General features: G+C 49.9%; 1 protein-coding gene across 1 annotated transcript in view; it reads right to left on the reverse strand.

Moving 5' to 3' along the window:
* Window positions 1-22,407, reverse strand: part of LOC134527941 (chaoptin-like) — a 58,305-nt gene that overhangs the window by 3,715 nt on the left and 32,183 nt on the right. Inside the window, exon 10 of the mRNA XM_063360991.1 lies at window positions 1,132-1,285. Within this exon, the coding sequence (XP_063217061.1) occupies window positions 1,132-1,285 (154 nt within the window). The remainder of the gene's footprint in view (window positions 1-1,131; window positions 1,286-22,407) is intronic.

Raw genomic sequence — 22,407 nt, forward strand, 5'->3', positions numbered from 1 at the left:
TTGTACATGACACTTGTTTGAATATTAATGCTGACATTAGATGTATTATGAAATATTGATTAAAGCTTTTGTTTAAGAAATGGAACAAATATTATTTAAAAAGATGAGTCAACTTAAAGACTACTGACTAGTTGGTAAAAACCACTGGTTATATTTATGTTTGTGGGTTTGTTCTGGATATTGCTTCAGCACCTTGTTTCTTACTTAAATTATAGGATCTAGGCCGCGATGAGAGTTACGGGCGTTCATTAAACACTGTGCCCGGAGGGGGCTAACACTCGTGCTCTACGACGCACATTTCTTATCACGTGTTAATTTAAGGGATGGCTTGATGAGCTTACTCCGTGAATTATTATCGGTTGTTTGCATCAGGTGCAGTTCCGTGACAAAATTTATTCACTGGGAGTACTTGCGTATCTACTCCGCGTTTGACCCGGGTTGAGTTTGCGAGGGGTGCGTTCCACCAGCGGGAGCCAATACTGGCGGGTCGAGGCCGGGCTTAATGGCCTCCGGTCAGTACGACGTCAAATGTAAGGATTTATGGTAGATACAGGTTTATGCATGGAGGCTGGAAGTCACGGAACCTCCTAGTCTCGTCGACAGCGAGGACCTCAGTGGTGATAACACACAACTTCAAAGATAAGGGAAGTTGGGAAATAAATAATCGACCATGCCTATAGCAAGGAACCACCCCAGCATTTGCCTGGAGTGATCGAGGGATACCATGATTACAAACATCAGAACAGTGAACCAGGTTTGAGCTCACCCGCTCGTTATTCCAGTAAACAAATATCTGATTATAAAAATGAAAGAACTATGGGAAAAATTAATACTCCCCTTGGATCCCTTTTGTTTCTGCGACGACCGCCCATATTTGAACTTCCCAGCGGGGATGAACCCGATTTTTTTTGCAGGTGGGGATGGTTGCGGACCTTGCCGTGGCCTGTGGGTTTTATAAGGGTTGTTTCGTTTCCATCGTACGTCCATTCGTTCACTGCTGTATTGTCACATCATCCCTTTACGTCGTCTCTTGGTGACCTGATGCAGACTACACGTTGAGCTCGCCCATCCGCTCATTCATCGTTGGGTACTTGAAGTGTCAGCAAAACGAAGCGCTCGCGAGCGACTGACCGGCGACGAGCCTGGTGCCGATGTTCTCCCAGTCGGTGCCGTTGGCGTACAGACTTGCCGGGCTGAGCGACGAGAACTGGTTGCCGCCGATGTCGAGGGTCAGCTGGCCGACGCGGCGCAGTGACGCCACCAGGCCCGCGGGCAGGCTGTCCAGCTGTGAACAGGGCACATCCTCCCAGACCCGTATCAAGCCTCTGCGAGGCCCCTGGCATTATCCAAAAAAGAGGCCCCTTTCGCAGGAGTGCACATACCCCTAGCAAAAAAACAGGGTGTCCGGGGGGTCGTCCCCCGAAAAAATTTGTATTACAAGGTGAAAAATGGTGTTATTTTAGGTGTTTTTTTAAAAACTAAAATTATTGAATATACAGTTGGAAGAATTTCAATATTTTCTGCTGTTGTTAATTTTTACACTAACAAATAATAATTGGTATTACATTAACTTAAGTTCAGTTCCCGTGACACAAATAATTGGTTGTCTGTAAAGTCGGTTTACGGACGATAGTTTAACGTGACAACGTCATAACAAAACATTGATGAAATGATTGCATAGTTTTATGAATAAAATTGAATCATTTTTATTGAATTATCACTATTTTGTATGGATACAAAGAAGGAGTGAAATTAAATCTACAATTTAATTGATAAATTTACTTTTAATTGCAATCATTAATTCAAATATGTTTATTACTTTAACGAAGAGATTATTTTAACTATAACCATTATACATGTTTGCTATTTAACTTCTTCCAATATATTGACGTCCCTCGGCTTCAGGTCCCCGTTTTCCCGTTGAAATAAATGTCCTGTTATGCCCGTACTGCCCTCGTCGGAGAGGTGTGGGTCCAGGCCAACGTGGCCGGGACCGGGAAAGGCGGGACCTGGAGGGAGAGTGAAGTGATTGCGAGGAATGTTGGTAGGTTGTCGCAAGCAGAACACGGCATTAACGAATTTCACGAGCCGTCTTTTATTAACGCTTATAAAGTCCTGCCGCAGCCTGGCGGAACCGTCGCGGAACAAGTGCCCTACCACGGCGACACGGACTCCCTGATGACGGGGCGGTTCTCAAATACGTTTCGGCGCGAATCGTAAAGTTTATTAATGCTAGGCTGACCCAGTGAGAAAGGGCCCGAAGACGGAACGCTGTACATACGCGGCCCGTTACGTAATGTTCCGTGGACGGCGAAAAGTTCAGAGACTCGTAGCACCACGTTCGCGTTGTAGAAACTGCCCGCTAGACACGTCTCCCGATGACTCGTAAGTTAACAATGCTAAGCTGATTCGCGGTGGCAGCTCAGCTGCCGTGACCGACTGCGGACTGAGCGAACGTTCAATCCCGAGCGCAACGTGCGCGGCTCGCGGAGCAACGAACACGTCTGTCTCCGCTCGAGACCAGGACGCGACTGCCTCTCCCCGCTCGCCCGCGGGCCGGCGCCCGCGGGTGGCGGGGAGGGAGGGGAAAATCGGCCGGCGTGGGAGAGAGCTCCGTCCCGCGGCGCGCCAGGCTGCGATTACATACTACGGCGAAACCCTTCAGAAAGTTATTGAATTATTTACAAAGACATACACGAGACATTAATGAATAAATAAGTTATTTACATTTAAGACCCTTGATCGTTTGCAAATATATATACACAGACATAACCCTCACTGGCATGCTAGGGCGCACGCGGGTGCGTCCCTGGCCGTCGCACTCCACTGGGGACACACAGGGAGGACGTTGACGAGGCATAACGGCCTGAGGGAGCCGAGGAGACACTTGGGTCGACGTCAAATGCCCCCCCTCCGACGAGGCCGTTATGTCCGTCAACGCCTCTCATTTATTAAATGGACATGAAGCACCAGGCCGTGGCACTGGAGAACTGACCTGCTGAGTCCGGGACCCTCGTGACAGATGGAAGGGGCGTGGCACCTTTCGCGTCGCGCGCGGCAGTGGGCGGCGGCGTCGCGTCAAAGGTGCCCACGTGATGGTCCGAAGGGGCGTGGCACCTTTTGCGTCGCGCGCGGCAGCAAGCGGCGGCGTCGCGTCAAAGGCGGCCCGCATGACAGTCCGAAGGGGCGTGGCACCTTCCGCGTCGCACGCGGCAGCTGGCGGCGGCGTCGCGTCAAAGGTAGCCCCCGTGACAGTCCGAGGGGGTGTGGCACCTTTCGCGTCGCCCGCAGCAGCTGGCGGCGGCGTCGCGTCAAAGGCGGCCCACGTGACAGGTGGAAGGGGCGTGGCACCTTTCGCGTCGCCCGCAGCAACAGGCGGCGGCGTCGCGTCAAAGGTGGCCCACTTGACAGTCCGGGGGGGCGTGGCACCTTTCGCGTCGCACGCGGCAGCAGTCGGCGGCGTCGCGTCAACGGTGGCCCACGTGACAGTCCGAAGGGGCGTGGCACCTTTCGCGTCGCGCGCGGCAGTGGGCGGCGGCGTCGCGTCAAAGGTGGCACACTTGACACTTCGAGGGGGCGTGGCACCTTTCGCGTCGCCCGCAGCATCAGGCGGCGGCGTCGCGTCAAAGGTGGCACACTTGACAGTCCGAGGGGGCGTGGCACCTTTCTCGTCGTCTGCAGCAACAGGCGGCGGCGTCGCGTCAAAGGTGGCACACTTGACAGTCCGAGGGGGCGTGCCACCTTTCGCGTCGCCCGCAGCATCAGGCGGCGGCGTCGCGTCAAAGGTGGCACACTTGACAGTCCGAGGGGGCGTGGCACCTTTCGCGTCGCCCGCAGCAGCTGGCGGCGGCGTCGCGTCAAAGGTGGCCCACGTGACAGTCCGAGGGGGCGTGGCACCTTTCGCGTCGCCCGCAGCAACAGGCGGCGGCGTCGCGTCAAAGGTGGCACACTTGACACTCCGAGGGGGCGTGGCACCTTTCGCGTCGCCCGCAGCATCAGACGGCGGCGTCGCGTCAAAGGTGGCACACTTGACAGTCCGAGGGGGCGTGGCACCTTTCGCGTCGTCCGCAGCAACAGGCGGCGGCGTCGCGTCAAAGGTGGCACACTTGACAGTCCGAGGGGGCGTGGCACCTTTCGCGTCGCCCGCAGCATCAGGCGGCAGCGTCGCGTCAGAGGTGGCACACTTGACAGTCCGAGGGGGCGTGGCACCTTTCGCGTCGCCCGCAGTAACAGGCGGCGGCGTCGCGTCAAAGGTGGCACACTTGACAGGTGGTGGGGGCGTGGCACCTTTCGCGGCGCGCGCGGCAACAGGCGGCGGCGTCGCGTCAAAGGCGGCCCGCTTGACAGTCCGAGGGGGCGTGGCACCTTTCGCGTCGCGCGCGGCAACTGGCGGCGGCGTCGCGTCAAAGGTGGCCCACGTGCCAGTCCGAAGGGGCGTGGCACCTTTCTCGTCGTCTGCAGCAACAGGCGGCGGCGTCGCGTCAAAGGTGGCACACTTGACAGTCCGAGGGGGCGTGGCACCTTTCGCGTCGCCCGCAGCATCAGGCGGCGGCGTCGCGTCAAAGGTGGCACACTTGACAGTCCGAGGGGGCGTGGCACCTTTCGCGTCGCCCGCAGCAGCTGGCGGCGGCGTCGCGTCAAAGGTGGCCCACGTGACAGTCCGAGGGGGCGTGGCACCTTTCGCGTCGCCCGCAGCAACAGGCGGCGGCGTCGCGTCAAAGGTGGCACACTTGACACTCCGAGGGGGCGTGGCACCTTTCGCGTCGCCCGCAGCATCAGGCGGCGGCGTCGCGTCAAAGGTGGCACACTTGACAGTCCGAGGGGGCGTGGCACCTTTCGCGTCGTCCGCAGCATCAGGCGGCAGCGTCGCGTCAAAGGTGGCCCACGTGCCAGTCCGAAGGGGCGTGGCACCTTTCGCGTCGCCCGCAGCAACAGGCGGCGGCGTCGCGTCAAAGGTGGCCCACGTGATAGTCCGAAGGGGCGTGGCACCTTCCGCGTCGCACGCGGCAGATGGCGGCGGCGTCGCGTCAAAGGTGGCCCACGTGACAGTGGTCGCGGCACGCCCTTGTGTGTGCCGAGCGGTTGTGTCAGCACAGCCGGTTCGCACCGCGTAGGCTCCTCGTGAGCCCCTACGGCAGTTGGGGGCGGCGGCGTCAGGGGCGGCGTGTCTGAGTCGGCCTGCCGTATCCACCCGGACGTCGCGTGCCAGTCGTACCACAGGGGCTGGACGGGCGCGGCTTCCTCCGTCTTCAGCGATGTCCTGCTCGGCGTCTCCACCCCATAGGGCGGGGGCTGTGTTGGAGGCGGTGTCGGAGGCAGCGTCGGCGGCGGTGTCGTGGGCAGCGTCGGCGGCGGCGTCGGTTGCAGTGGCGTTGGGAGTATCGCCGACTCCTGCAGCGTGATGGCGCCCGCCCAGTGTGACCACTCGACCTTCGCGGTCGAGACACTTGCGGCACCACCCACGCCCAGTTTCGCTTGGCACTGGTCACACGTAAAGCAGGACGTCCGTTCCTCTTCTCGCGCGACCAGTTGTGAACACTCCCTGTGCCACAGATTCCCGCACGTCCCGCAGATCCGCCCATCCGATGTCCCGCCGGGGCACGAGTCCGCACCGCACATTGTCCTACCATACGCCCGGTACTCAAAGCAGAAACCGCACTCGTAATCTGCGAAGTGCTCGCCGCACTCGCCGGGCTCCGGAAAGTCTGTTTCCGCCCATGTCTCGTACGCTTCCTGGAAGTCGTCCATGTTTATCGGGAGTGTCTCTGTTCGGTAATTCAGTCCGTGTCTTCCTCTCGCGGCGTTATCTTGAACCGAAGATCCCTGCTGCGTCGCGATCTCAGGTTCGTGGCGCTCCCACGACACGTTATCTGTCGCGCCACCGATCCCTGTCGCGTCGCCCGCCGTCTCCGGTTCACACCGCTCCCACGTTGCGTTATCTTACGCCGAACGTCTCGAGTTCGCGTCGCTCTCACGCCACGGTATCTCTCGCCGAAACGTCTCGTGTTCGCGCCGTTCCCGCGCTGCGTTATCTCCCGCCGGCGCGCCGGCGCGCCGTCTCGAGTTCGCGCCGCTCCCACGCCGCGCGGTCGCACCTGCTTCCGTCCTGTCCTGCATCTGCGCGCTTGCGTGCGCTTGCGTGCGCTTGCGTATGCTTACGGCCACACTAGTTGGGCGCCAAATGACGTCCCTCGGCTTCAGGTCCCCGTTTTCCCGTTGAAATAAATGTCCTGTTATGCCCGTACTGCCCTCGTCGGAGAGGTGTGGGTCCAGGCCAACGTGGCCGGGACCGGGAAAGGCGGGACCTGGAGGAAGAGTGAAGTGATTGCGAGGAATGTTGGTAGGTTGTCGCAAGCAGAACACGGCATTAACGAATTTCACGAGCCGTCTTTTATTAACGCTTATAAAGTCCTGCCGCAGCCTGGCGGAACCGTCGCGGAACAAGTGCCCTACCACGGCGACACGGACTCCCTGATGACGGGGCGGTTCTCAAATACGTTTCGGCGCGAATCGTAAAGTTTATTAATGCTAGGCTGACCCAGTGAGAAAGGGCCCGAAGACGGAACGCTGTACATACGCGGCCCGTTACGTAATGTTCCGTGGACGGCGAAAAGTTCAGAGACTCGTAGCACCACGTTCGCGTTGTAGAAACTGCCCGCTAGACACGTCTCCCGATGACTCGTAAGTTAACAATGCTAAGCTGATTCGCGGTGGCAGCTCAGCTGCCGTGACCGACTGCGGACTGAGCGAACGTTCAATCCCGAGCGCAACGTGCGCGGCTCGCGGAGCAACGAACACGTCTGTCTCCGCTCGAGACCAGGACGCGACTGCCTCTCCCCACTCGCCCGCGGGCCGGCGCCCGCGGGTGGCGGGGAGGGAGGGGAAAATCGGCCGGCGTGGGAGAGAGCTCCGTCCCGCGGCGCGCCAGGCTGCGATTACATACTACGGCGAAACCCTTCAGAAAGTTATTGAATTATTTACAAAGACATACACGAGACATTAATGAATAAATAAGTTATTTACATTTAAGACCCTTGATCGTTTGCAAATATATATACACAGACATAACCCTCACTGGCATGCTAGGGCGCACGCGGGTGCGTCCCTGGCCGTCGCACTCCACTGGGGACACACAGGGAGGACGTTGACGAGGCATAACGGCCTGAGGGAGCCGAGGAGACACTTGGGTCGACGTCAATATGTTATTCTGTTAAGGATAGGAAGATGATAGGAAAAGTAGGAAACGAATGGGAGTGTTTCAAGTTTAATGTGCCTCGAAAAAGTCAAATCGATGGTTGTTTCAATCGAGTGGAAGAGAGATAGATGCGGCGCAAGCGTACAATGAGAGTAACGGGACACAGCGTAACGGGACAATGTGCGTAACGGGACAATGAGTCATCCTTTTTCGTGCGTGCAGCCGGCATTCATCGATTTATTTATACGTTGTCACGTCAAAAAAAAAATTTAATTCCAAAAGTTTTTCAATAAAATATATGTTTAACATTGGAAAAAATACACTAAGTCTTACACTATATAACTAACATAACTAAGTATTATTAATGTTTAGATCAGATGACATCAAAACATGCAGTAATAGGCTAATTAACATTGACGTCGTCTGGCCGACGACCACCCCAGAGCCCGACCTGCACCCGCCAGTATACGCTCCCGCTAACGGAACACACCCCTGGCCATGGCCCACCCGAGTCAGGCGACCCGAACAGCAATTAAAGGCAAAGCCGCGGGAACCTGAGTTGACAAGAGAAGAACCATACCCATTCCTCCTGAAACATTAAATTAGGATTTTAGCGACAATAAAATCTCTTCCAGACACACCCGTTTGGAGTCTAGCGTAATGAGGTCACGCCTGGCGCGAGAGAGGCCGAGCCTCCCTCGGACGCCATGCCAGTTCGGGAGTTCAGCGCAGCTCACGGACCGGGGCGGACCTACGTCCCACGGAGAGGCAACATCCTTTGTCTACATCGAAAGTAACGTCCGGTAAATATAGTCACTAATTAACAGAACCCCTTTTATTACTTAACCTCTCCGAGAGTACCCGGTCCCTTTTTTCGATCCAGGACCTAATCCGGCCGCATCAATTTAAAGACACCCCGCACCACACTTGGTCAGCGGGGCTGCTCTTCAGTATACGGCACGGGCCGCCTCCCGCAACTTACAGAACTTTATTTAAGGTCACGCGCACGGCGCTGACCACAAACCCGCAAGGGAACTTGGACAAACTTAATTGCGGTGCGTGTTTCACCACAGTGGGCACAACACCCGCGCCGAGACATTTGCATACGGGATTGGCCGTCTCCAATCGTCCACCCCCTTAATTCAGTGTATTTTTGTATCCCGTACTTTGTATTGCTAACTTACGTTACCCGAGTAACGAGTGCCACGTAATTTGTGCGCGCCCCCTTAATTCAGTGTATTTTGTGTCCCGTACTTTGTATTGCTAACTTACGTTACCCGAGTAACAAGTGCCACGTAATTTGTGCGCGCCCCCTTAATTCAGTGTATTTTGTGTCCCGTACTTTGTATTGCTAACTTACGTTACCCGAGTAACGAGTGCCACGTAACTTGTGCGCACCCCCTTAATTCAGTGTATTTTGTGTCCCGCCTTTGTGTTACGAAATTACGTTACCCGTGTAACCAGTGAGACGTATGAGACGTAACAGCGTCCGAGGCCACGTAACGCGGAACACAAACCATACGGCGCCACGTAATAACGAGTAAACCCCCCCCGGGGACCTCTGTAGAGTGTTGTATTGTGTACGACTCGTTCCTATGAATAAAAGGTACGACACCACCAACTCAACTCCACGCCTATTATTTAAAATCATCTCACGCAACACCGCCGCCGGCCCTAGTGGGCCACGCAGGAGCACATACATCCACGACCCCAAACTCACGACTAGAACCGAGCTAGTCTGGCGCCCACCCGGACAACACGTAGCAAGAACCGCCTTTTCCCACTAGGAGCCACACCGGGACTCGAGCCCGAGACCCCGGACGACGGCAACATATAATTGTTTTTAAATTATTCGAGCTGCGATTGTACGACTGATTAATTTCTGAGGTTATATTGAAATCAATAAATGGTATTTACTACTGTAAGATGTAACAATATCAATTTTTATTTCAATAATGCAAAAAAGTGTTAATGAAAAATTGAACTTCAATTCAAGTTAACTTCCCCCTTAAGCACTAGCACCAAAATCTACTTCAAAGTTTTTAACCTCTTGCACATAATGTCTATGTCGATCAATAATTTAAATAGGCTTCTTTCTACATTTTTTTGAAGCAAAGTCTTTAATGATATCACTACAGTCTAGCGCTCTAAGTATGTCACATTCGATACTGAGAATGCTTAAACTGTTTAATCTTTCTTGTTGCATTGCACTTCTTTTTACATTTTTAATAATCTTCAGTTTTGAAAAAGATCGTTCACCCGAAGCATTTGACACCATCATTGATAAGAACATTCTCAGAGAAATTTCCACGTTCGGAAATGCTGCCAACAATCCATTTTCATACAGATGATGAAATATGGCTTGTAAATTCAACTTCTTTGTAGGAGTAGATTGACACCCAACATCATCACCTTGACGTCGTACCTCCTCTTTATTAAACAAAAAACCCGGGTCACAATCCTGATGTCGTCCGACCGAAGGCCACCCTAAAGCCCGACCTGCAACCGCCAGTATTCACCCCCGCTAACGGAACGCGCCCCTAGCCATGGCCCACCCGAGTCAGGCGAGCCACCAGCAACCAAGGTAGAACCCGGCCCCCCCAAAATAAACAGACTGTCATTAAAACCAACCACGTTAAAAAACAAACATAGATTATTAAACAGTGTTACGTATTTATTTGAAGTTGGTCAACGAAAGTGCGACGTAGGAGTGCCCGGGCACTCACGTGTGTAACTACAGCAATACGCGTGTGAGTGTTCCCCTGGTGGCCTTCTGCCTGAATCAGTCAATCAGACCTTATGACATAATTATTCAAACCTTGTGTTGCATCATTAACCCCACCAGAGCAATCCGACAAGAGACGAACAGTCGCTGGTGTGACGTAAAAATTCAAACATAATAATTCTTAAATATAATAACTTTCATTTGTAGAAGGGACGAACGACCTTGATTCAGCCTTTATAATTAATGTAAGAATTTAATATCATTAAATTCTCTTATTAACATATCATATCAGAAAATAACGTAATGAGGTCAACCCTGGCGCGAGGGCCACCGAGCCTCGGCCGGACGCCATGACATGACGCCAGTACAGCGCGACTCGTGGACCGGGGCGGACGCACGTCCCACGGAGAGACATCATCCTTTGTCCACACCGAGTTCATTTCTGGTAAATATAGTCATTCTTAAAACCCCTTTTAATAATCTCTCCGTGTGTACCCGGTCCAGTTTTTCGGTCCAGGACCTAATACGGCCGCATAAATATAACCCCCCCCCCCCCCCTGCACCGCACTTGGTCCGCGGGGTAGGTTCAGTATCCGGTACGGGCCGTCTCCCGAGGACAGAACTTTGGTTAAACTCAGTCGCTCCGGCACTGACACTCCCCGTAAGGGAACTTTTGAGCGAATTTAGCTGCGGTCCGCGCTCCACTGCCGTGGACGCGAGCACCGCCACGATACGCAGATTTACGGGATTGGCCGCCTCCAATCAACCTCACCCCTCGTTGAGCAGCCAGGCTCAGAAACGCCTAGGGACACGATAATACGGAACAATTAGTGACTTTGTAACATTTCTTTGTAAACTTGTGCAACGCAACCTCGTGTAACATTTCTTTTGTAAACTTGTGCGACGCATCTCTCCACGTAACATTCGTAAACTTGTGTAACGCAACCTCGTGTAACATTCCTTTTGTAAACTTGTGCCACGTTAATTAAGTAACTTACAGACTTAGTTGCATGTAATTGTGTAGTTTTTGTATCTTGTGACGTCACCTGTTGTACGACGTGGCGTGTAACCAACAAAGTTACACCAGAGCCACCGTCGCCTGAATAAATGACGCCCGTCATTTATTACCTCATTTCAGCGTATGCTTCTTTAAACCTGCTATCCCCAATCACCGCCGAGTAGGGAATTCCTTAAACCCACGCAACATCGCCGACGGTCCTAGTGGCCCACGCAGGGCAATCGACCCCACGACCGAACTACCGACTAGCACCAGAGCTAGTCTGGCGCCCACCCGGACTCATTACATTTGCAACAGCCACTCCCGCTAGGAACCGCACCGGGACTCGAACCCGAGACCCCGGACGACGGCAATCCTGTCCGCGGCGCAACACTCCAGCCATGGCCCTGGTAGTGCCACCACTCGTCATCAGATGGCAGTTGTAAATATAAAAAGACAATGTATTATAGTTATGTTATATATGTTATTATTGTAAATATTTATGTAGATTATTAAGTGTATAATGTAAGTATGTTTTGTAGACGTGTAAATAATATTGTAAAATGCAAAAGATCAAAAGAGATAGAAATATGTAAAACTTTAACACAAATGGTTCTAGAAGAAACGTGTATAAATTGTGCGGGCTAACAATGGGCCCAAATTAACTAGTAGCTTAGACTAGAGATAAGAGTGAGGGAAGTTAGTCATGGCAACAATTGCTGCCATGGCTGGCCAATCCCCTCCAAGCACACAATGCATGTGACCCTCTCCCTGCATGGCTAATCCCAGCATGACTAAGACGTGATAGGCTTCGGCCTGAGACGCACTTAGGTCCCTCCCTAACCCAGACCCCTCCCAAACACACTTAGTTTTTAGTTAGGTTAGGAAAAAAAAAAAAAATCGCTAATTTGGGGGGGTCGGTGGTAGTCTCTCGGGGCGTGCGCATCTCTCTCGCGGGCTGTTGGCTGGGAGTTCCCTGCGCCCTATTGGGCAACAGAAGGCTGGCAGTGCACGGGGGATTTGTGTGCGTACTGGGGGCGGCCTAGCAGCGCCAACTGCTACCGACCGCGTCCCGCGGGTGGCGGATACGGGAGCCCAGCTCGAGAGTTGCAATCTCGCTGGGGTGGCTGTGAATAACCAATAGCAGTCCGCGGACCAATGGCCGGCCTGTGGAGTCGTTATCACGGCTGTCGGGGAGAAAGGTAGCCTGAATGTAGCTCGGCGCGCGGCAGGAAGCAGCTTCGTCGGCGAAGGCACCGCAGGGGAGCTCGATGTGCCCTGGATGCGAAGTGTAGACGAACTGCGGGCTGGAACTTGCGGAGCTGTGGACTGCCGCGCGCGCAACGGAACTGAACAGCATCGGAATTCTGAAGGAAGAGATGGCGGCGCCTTCAAGTTGGGGCCCTGTTGGAGCCAGTGGTAGCCTGGTGGCGCGACCCTCAACCGACCCGGGAGAGGGTCCGACTCGCAAGATACTTCATTCGCCTGAACGACTTACCCCCACCCTGGCTTGAAAGGTCGTTGGCTGTTGACTGGAAGAAGGAAGATGAAGATGGCGCAATGTCAGGCTGCCTTTCGCTCCGAGAGCCAGCAGTTCGAGCAGGTTTACTGGCTCGTCTGCCCACTTCTGTTTTAACTGTGGCTGCCTGGGCAGCTGTGGCTGGGCTGATGTGAAGTCGCCCGCCCCTGGATAATAATAACCCAGGAGTTACCATCCTTTAAATGCGGGCCGCAAGGCCCAAGCACCCAACTCCAGCATGGTTGATTTTTCAGCCCCTCCAACTCTTCTTACCTGGACCCTTCTTCTTCTTGTCCAGTAGTTACCTGCTTGCTTAATGCATGTTATTTGATCCCCGCATGAACCGGCCCAGGGTTTTCCCTGTGTCTATGCAGGTTTTACCTGGGTCACATTAGCTAGCTCTTAAGCTAGGCGACCAATGGGGCGTCAGTCATGGCGCCAATTGCAGCCATGGCTGGCCAGTAAACCCCAATAGCACACAATGCACGCGCCCTTGTCCTGCATGGTTAAAAACCCGCATGGTAGAGTGTATAGGCTTCGGCCTGAGACACACTTAGGTCCTCCCCTAACCTGGACCCTCCCCTACACACTTAGAATTAACTTAGGCTAGGAAAATATCGCCAATTTGGGAGAAGAAACACCATTGACACATGCAAAAGTGGTAACATTGGCTTGCCTACCTCATTCTCCTTTCCTCAGCTAGCGACTCTTAGTGAGACTGCGGGCTTCCCTCTCTCCCTCTCATTCTACCTCTCTCCCATTATCCTCAGCTTAGAGGTGGGTTGTTACAGCAATTTTCGGTATCTATTCCAACCTGATACTGATACAGTAATGTATCTAGTTACAAGTCTCTGATACTTCTGTATCAGACGGTCCCAGGAAGCAACAAAGCTCCACGTACGCAGACCGTGCGACCGGAAGGAGAATCTGATACATTATTTATCACGCCCGGTAATTCTCTACCTCTGTTACTCTCATGCCCACCTGATACAGCCAGTATCAATCAGTTCAACATTCACTGCAGTTCGTCCTGGCCGTGTATCACCATGTACATTGTTGCGGGCTGTCATGCTTTGTAGTTAGTATCTTTATAGTGAAATAAGGAATGGATAAGTGCACGAAAAAGACTTCATTTGTGTGGAATTTTTTCACGGAAAATAATGAGTTTGCTAATTGTAATTTGTGTAAACAAAAACTGAGTTATAAATCATCATCGACTAATCTGAAGAAACATTTGAAACATAAACATTGATATAGTATGCTCACTAATGTACGTATCTGTTTTTTTTTAATTTTTAATTTTTTATAAAATCGTAATCTTTTAATGTATGAAAACACTAGTTACTAATTGTTTTCGGAAAAAAAGTCCTAATGTTGATTACATCTGTTATTAGTGTCAACTGAGAATTTATTTGAATTTTCATAGCTGTTAGGTGCACAAATATAAATATTATATCTTGTATTAATGTACTTTTCAATAATAAAATTTCATTAGTTTTATTATTGAACGAGTCTGTGCACGCACTGCGCTCTGAGCGTACTTTGATGTGGGACAATAACCAAACGACTCGTAACAATTTCGCTTTGCGCCTCTCCTTCAACGCCTTCCCCTGTGCTTCCTCCCCTACATTATTTCCCTTCTTTATCCCTTATTCGTCGTTCCTGCTCCCTCCCCTTTCACAAGCTCCGCCCAAGTGACCGTCATCTGCGATCGGGTTCTGCGCACATTGGCCGTGGTGTTGTACCAGGCGAATTCTGAACTGATACTAAAGTACCTGATACTTTTCAAGTGTACTCGTTTGCCGTTCCTGATACAGGCGCGTATCAGTGCCAAAGTATCAGGTTGATACTTTTAGACCCACCTCTACCTCAGCTAGCGACTCCTAGTGAGACCGTGTGCTTCCTTCTCTCTCTCTCTCATTCTACCTCTCTCCGACCACCCATCCGCTAGCGACTCTTCGTGAGACCGCGGGCATCCCTCTCTTCTACACCCAATCCTCCTGCTAGCTACTCCTTGTCAGCACGTCCTCGGTCAGCTGCACTGGGCCAAACGGTCCACTCCCGCCTCAGAGTGTGAGGCTGCTCTACCAAAGAGCTGGCGCCGGGCAAACAACACAACAACTGAACGACCGAGCGACGTCCACCCCGTCTCCACATCTTCACCAGAGACGAGGCCGCGACATTTGGCGCAAACGTGTGGCACTTCATCATCGAGACTACCATAGTTCATGAACAATCAGCAGCATTCGGCGACCCGAAGTGTGTATATTCACTAAACGAGTATAGAAGAATGTGTGCAAGACAGAACGTGTAGAAATTCGTGACACAATGCTACCACACAGACTGACAACCACATGCGAAACAGGTCAACCACCAAGGGACTTTGACCTAATGACAGGAGAGGAACAGTGGCACAACACATCTGAGTGCAAACCAGTGAGAGCAGATTTAGCAATGGGTACATTGGTTTGGGATACAATAGCAACACCAAGGCCCACACAGGCACCAACACAGAAGGCAGGGGCAAACCTCATAGATTGGGAGGTACTTGCAAGCCCAGCAGTGCAACCAAACGTGCATATGGGGCGGACAGCTACCGCAACAGGACGCATAGTGCTACCAGAGTTCAGTGGGCTAGCGCATGAGGACCCATGCGAGTTTGTGCAGTGGTGTCAGGGACGGTTTACACAATGCGGGGTGCAGATTGAAGAATGGACACAATGCACGAGTGAGCAATTACGCGGGCAAGCTCGTGAGTGGTGGAACCTGTGGGGACGCTATGACATGAAGTGGCAGGAGTTCGCTACCCGCTTAACACGGCGCTTTGTCGACCGCATGGCAGTCATGAGCTGTAAGGCTCGCTTCTACGGCGAGTCCCAAAAGGACTCAGAGTCAGTAGAACAGTTCGTAGCAAACAAGCTGCGGCTGTACCGGCGCATAGCCCCAGGTGAAGACCACGAGCAAGCTTTGCCAGAAGTTACTGCATTAATGCGAGAAGAATTGCAACCATTCCTCAGGCCATACTGCAATGGAACAGTAGAGGACTATGTACGACAGGCAACAGCTACAGAAGGCAACCTACGACACCTCCTGGGACGTCGGACCGGGGCAACTATCCCCGAACGAGGACCCAGACATCAGGTTGGAGCACCTGCAGGGACAAGCAGGGACATACTGCAGGAACGTCCATGGCGGACAGCAACACGGGCGATCGAGGGCCCACCTGGTGGGACAGGCCAGAACATATCTCCAGAATGGCGGACTGCAGGCAATCGGCGCGATGGAGGCCGACCACCACAGTGCCGTCTTGGATGCCCACAGGGCACATATCACTGGCATCAGGACTGCCAGAGACACCAACAGTGCCAACAACCAGCGGGAAACGGGCAGTAGGGGGTGTAGGACCTACAGACTTACCCCCCGCGCCAGCCAATCCCCTGCTGCAAGCCACAGAGAACAACATTGAACAACTGGGGCAGCTCACCACGCTAGAAAACCGACTGATGCGGATCCCCATCACCCTGAACGGGAGACAGACTGCCGCACTTATAGACACAGGGGCGAGCCATGTATTCGTCGCCCAGCACTGTGTACCACCCGCAGATATCACACCCAGACGCTGTGCCCTGCGCCTTGCTATGGACACTGGAACCGGGACAGCCATTGGAGATGCCATCATCACTGTGGGTATACGGGAGATGGTGACCCAAACTTCAGCAGTCGTGGTAGAAGGACTCAGAGAAGATTTGGTACTCGGACAGCCATGGTTGGTAGAGCAGGATGCCTTGATTTCACCAGCATCAGGCCTAGTAAATTTAGGTAAACATGAGAGCCTGGCAGTATATACACTAGGAAGCATACCACCTTCCCACAGGTCACACGACCACAGGCTAAGAGACATGACCTGTCGCCTGCTTACTGTGGGAGATGATGACCCACCTCCAGCGTACCTGATCGAACTCAAACAACGAGTTCTCGACGCCCAACGCACCTCTTCAGATGCTGAGCGTCGACGAGCAAAGCAAGCAGAAGGACTGGATGAGATATGGACCATGCTCGGCGAATGGACGGCCCACGAAGTGACAGATGAAGGGGAAGACCCCGAGGATCGCTATCGGTGGCAAGCGATTGAGCTGACAACAGCGCGAGAACACCAGAGGGCCTACACTCAACAGATAACCCTGCAGACCACACGACAACCACCGGAGCTACAGCCCGGTGACCACGTGTATATCCGCACACATCCCCTATCCAATGCAATTAGGAACTACTGTGCTGGACTGAGCCCCAGGTGGTCGGGACCACACCGCATCCTGAAGCGGCTAAGTCAAATTACCTATTTGGTGCGCCGGGGTAGGCAAAGGCGAAAAGTACACCGGGACCACATCCGGAAAACAGCACTCCCAGAAGGGGGCAATGCCGTGGATGATCCTACGCCAGATGTGGCAGGAACAATGCCGGACTACCACCAATCTGTCATACCCCAAGGAATACATCATCTGTTTGAGGGATCACCGAGCCCAAGGACAAGAATGGAGAGGCCAGCAGAAGTCCCTGCCACGACCCCGAGGCGACAGCACCAGAGGCACCCGGCACGAATGCAGATCCTTGATGTCATGGGGACACCAGAGGCGGGCGTAAACACCACAGAGGAGCAGCCCCTGGTGACAGAACCGGAAGACATTGAGACAACAGAACCACCCTCCCCTACCCGAGGTGGGTGGGGGCATGGAGCCTCCCTCGCCGATGCCAAATTCCGGGTCAACGTGGAGGAACCAGCTGAGGACAACCAGAGACACCGCCGACGATGCCGCCGGCCACCACTGTACCTGGCAGATTACGTTACAGGCAGCGAACTGGACACACTGGTGAATGGCGACCTAGGGAGTCCGGAACCAGCAGGCCAGCCCTGATGCTCGCAACTACGAGGAGAGAAGGCATCATGTGCCTGCTGGAGGGCGCGCGGACGGCCTAGACCCGGGCTTATCCAGGGGGGGGGGGGGGGCGTCTGACGTCGTACCTCCTCTTTATTAAACAAAAAACCCGGGTCACAATCCTGTCCGCGGCGCAACACTCCAGCCATGGCCCTGGTAGTGCCACCACTCGTCACCAGATGGCAGTTGTAAATATAAAGAGACAATGTATTATAGTTATGTTATATATGTTATTATTGTAAATATTTATGTAGATTATTAAGTGTATATTGTAAGTATGTTTTGTAGACGTGTAAATAATATTGTAAAATGCAAAAGATCAAAAGAGATAGAAGTATGTAAAACTTTAACACAAATGGTTCTAGAAGAAACGTGTATAAATTGTGCGGGCTAACAAGCCCAAACAGCTCTCCTCTCCCAGCCAATCTGGGAGAAGAAACACCATTGTAAGCTCTCCTCTCTCCCAGCCAATCTGGGAGAATAAATATTGACACAGGCAAAAGTGGTACTATTGGCTTGCCTACCTCATTTTCTTTTCCTCAGCTAGCGACTCTAAGTAGACCGCGGGCTTCCTTCATTCTAACATCTGGGCTCTCTCTCATTCTAACTCTCTCCCATTCTCCTCAGCTAGCGACTCTTAGTGAGACCATGAGCTTCCTTCTCTCTCTCTCTCTCATTCTACCTCTCTCTGACCACCCATCCGCTAGCGACTCTTCGTGAGACCGCGGGCATCCCTCTCTTCTACACCCAATCCTCCTGCTAGCTACTCCTTGTCAGCACGTCCTCGGTCAGCTGCACTGGGCCGAACGGTCCACTCCCGCCTCAGAGTGTGAGGCTGCTCTACCAAAGAGCTGGCGCCGGGCAAACAACACAACAACTGAACGACCGAGCGAAGTCTACCCCGTCTCCACAGCTTCACCAGAGACGAGGCTGCGACAACCTCATTCCAAATTTTCTTCGTACATTACAATATTTCTTTCCCTTCTGCTTCACTATAAAGGTGTACAAGCTGCAAATTGTCTTTATTTTCTACAAGATAACTTTTTAAATGTAGGCATTCTTCAACAAGCTCCGACTTGTTTACATCTTGTTTCTATACAGGAGCAAAATTTTCGCAACACATTTTCAGTTTGTCTTCTTGAATATCAATTAAATCCTCTAGAAATTCGAATATCTTCATAACTTTTCTGTATGCTTCTGTGCGTATGTTTAGATTCAAGACAAAAGAGTCTATGATTGGAAGGTAGGTCTCAACTCTTAAGTTTATCTCTTCCTTTGAGAATAGTATCTGGGTTTCTGGTGTTGTTGAAAAAAGTAAGCCGAGTGCTGCGTCTATTAGTTCTGTCCTCAAAATTCTCACTACTTATTAGTGTTTTCAGTTTATGTCAAAGTGGAACTTTCGTAGCTGTCATAACAGTCTCTAATCTGTTCAACATATGATTTTAGACTCCAGAACATTTACAGCTACTGACAGAGTAAGAGTAGGTTTTTGCAGAACTGTGTTGACCTTGTTGATTCTTCCCAAGATATCATTCCAAAATTAATTGAGAAACACTGTCTCAAATCTTTCCATGCATTTCTTCAAACCCGCAGCTTTTAATTTCGTGTCAGCATACCGCTCGGTGTCATTTCTAACCGCATTCAGTACTGACTCAATCACTAGATATTCTTCGCTCAATGCTAAAACAGCATTTGCCCTAGCTGACCATCTAGTGTTGGAGAGTGGTTTTAGCTTTTTACTTGAATCAGTCATAGCAGATAAATGTTCCATCTGCTTGTTGATGCTGAAAAAAAGTTGTACAGTGATTGAATGAAGTCTTAAAATATTGTCGCATTTTGGTTGCTTTCAGGTACTACTACACCAACAAGATTCAAAGAGTAGGAAGAACATGGTATACCTACATTCTGCTAGTGGGTTTTCTTGTCTGATTCTTGATTGCATACCAGTGTATTTGCCACTCATGTTTGATGCATTGTCGTAAGATTGTCCGCGACAATTTTCAAGAAGAATGCCACAGTTTCTCAGCACATCAGTTACTTCTTTGAAGAGTGTTTCAACTGCATGCCCATTAATGGCAAAAATTTCGAGAACCATTCAGTTGTTTCACAATTAATTACATATCTAATAATGAACATAAGTTGATCAGTATGTGCTACATCAGGTGTGAAGTCTACACATATCGAGTAATATTTGGCCTCCTTAATATCTGTAACAATCTGATCAAGCACTTTCCTCCCCATCACTTCTATGAATTCTTCACATACAAAAGACGACAGGTAAGAAACATTTCCTCGGCCATATTTCTTTATATGTTCTTTAAAAAATGGATCATATTCACTTATCAACTCAAGTGACCCTAAATAGTTCCCTTTAGAGTTTTGCCTTTTATGGGTACCACTTTCATAAATATGTTTCATGATTGCAGTTAAGGAGCACTTTTAATCTTCTAATAAATTCCCACAGTTACATGGTAGACTGTTCACCTGAAAATAATTTACTTTATTTAATCATACAATCAAAATAAGAAAATTACAATATACTCTCAAATAGCTACATGAAACAATACCACAAAAAAAAATTAAAATTTTTCGAATAGACAAACTTAAAACCCAAAACCTTAGATATTTTAGCTGTGAACCTTTACCCTAGCCAACTTTTTTTTTTTTTTATGTTAGACTCCTTCGCGAGGTCGAGTCAACACCAACGAGTCTAACATTCCCCCCTTTACAACTGTCGGGCGAGGCCCCCGGCGGCCGCCGGTGCGCCTATACGTTAACACGGCACTGCTCCAGGCACAATCCTCAGGGTCGCTACAGGTATAGAAAACAGGGAAATCGGGAAAAAGGTTTGGAAATTTAAAATGGTCAGGAAATAACTGGAAAAGTCAGGGACATCACCAAATATTTCTGTAAATTTGTCTTATGACAGCAAAGTTAAACCAAAAATACAATACCATTTCCATTAACGTTTAGGCACCTGAAAAACTACTCAAAAGTTTAACAATCATGAAATGTAGATTTTCCTTTTCCTGAAACCCTGGTATTTTTTACTGTAAACACCAAGGGTGTAAACTAATTACCGGATACTACACATGAATTTGATAGCATACATTCGATAGCTTTTGATGATTATATAGAAATTATATACAAATACATGTATCTATCTTAAATTGCATTAATTTTGCCGAGGTGACACATTTGAAAGCACATATGTCTTTTCCCCCCAAAAAGCAAAACCAAGTGAGCCGCGCGATAATTTGTGTCTGGAAGGTTAGGGAAACGTGTCGAATCAGATCTGGAAAGCTGTAAACAGCAGGGAATTTTGGAATTTCAAGCTTGTAGCAATCCTGGATCTTTTTTCATAACCTGGTTTGATCATGGTTCGACCACTTTTCTGTTACACCATTTTGCTTCGAGCACTGAATATATATCATTGTGAAATTCGGGATAAATGGACCGAACTATTGATTCCTAACGGTGATCCCGAATCCACATAACGCGAGATGAATGTAATAGTTGTAATAGTAGTAGTAGTCCATCATTTTTACAAAGTACGGACGTTGTACCTAAATTCGGCTTGAAAGTAATCTCACTTTTCATGTTAAGGATACTTCCATTTGAAAATAATACTAAAAAAAAATTCAAACAATTCTGGCTTGTGCTAGAACTCTATCCTTGCTCAACAAAGGATAAGTTCACAAGCTGGCAAAAAGCTATTTTTGTAAGTTTTTATTTTTTTTTAATTTTATCATTATTATCATTATTTTTATTATTTTGTAATTCTTGTATTTTTATTTTTTTCTATTTTTTTCTTTGATTTGGTGATATTAAAGAAAACGTGCGTTAGATTTCTCCGTGTGCTCCTGGTTATTCCTGCCAATATTTTGATGGTATTCTTCATGTGCTCATTATTCCTGTCAAGACTTCTGCTGATGTTCTCCGAGTGCTTCTGGTTATTTCTGATCGATCTCTGCACGGAATTTTTTTCTTAATGAGTCACGTAATTTTATTCAGAGTTACATTTAGTTTGTGAATTTATGTTACCAAATTTACAATGAAAATATTTTTTATCAGGTAGAATGCAAACAAAAAACATCCATTACTCAGTCAAATAATATGCCTTGAGACAGCTGAGAAGCTATCATGCAAGACGAACTTCCTTATCCTTGACGTCTAGCGAAGCCATTCTTCTCTTGCAACCATGAGTGAGTATCCTGCATAAAAAAAATTTTTTTTACCTCAACACAACACGTGGCGACATCTGTTGGCAAGAATCGGGACTACTTGCAACAAATTCTTTTGCATGAGATAAATTAACTCTCGCTGACGAAATATTACAAATTCTATTTAAGTAATGGTTCCAATTTAAAACTTTCAGTAAAAACATCTGCTATTAGCCTTCATGATCGATGTCTGCAGCTGTATCGAAAGGACACAGGTGTAAGTTCTGCACCAAGGAATTTAATTATAGAAATAATGTTAGACAACACGAGAATGAATGTGTTATTAATCCACTACGCAAAAAGTAAAGTTGCATTCGTTGTAGCAAGTCGTTTACGCCAAGGGAGAGCTTAAAAATACACTTCAAAACTTGTAACGCCAAGCATAATTACAAGGTAGAGGACAACGATGGAGCTACCATTCTAAAGAAGAGTGTTCTGCATACATCAATAATTTCCCTTGCCTTGAACGAGATTATGTTCACGGCTCTTCTGATCTCGACAAAGAACTTAATTGAAGGACGTTGATGATTTATGGAAGACTGAAAACATTGGAAGTATCCTTAACATGAAACGTGAGAATACATTCAAGCCGGACTGAGGTAGATCCTCCGTACTTTGTAAAAAAGATGGACTCTTAAAAAGGAAGCTTGAAGTCTATGAAGAAACTTCGTTGCCAACGATTTTTAATTCTTACAGTAATCTGGGTGAAGACGCTAACTTCTACGATGATGGCGACAATGACTATGAAGCTGGTGACAAAACCAAAGACTGTGATGAAGCACCTAAAGTTGGCAAGATCGAATGCGGTGATGAA

The sequence above is a fragment of the Bacillus rossius genome, chromosome 1 (genome assembly GCF_032445375.1).
Source record: "Bacillus rossius redtenbacheri isolate Brsri chromosome 1, Brsri_v3, whole genome shotgun sequence".
Classification (NCBI taxonomy): Eukaryota; Metazoa; Arthropoda; class Insecta; order Phasmatodea; family Bacillidae; genus Bacillus; species Bacillus rossius.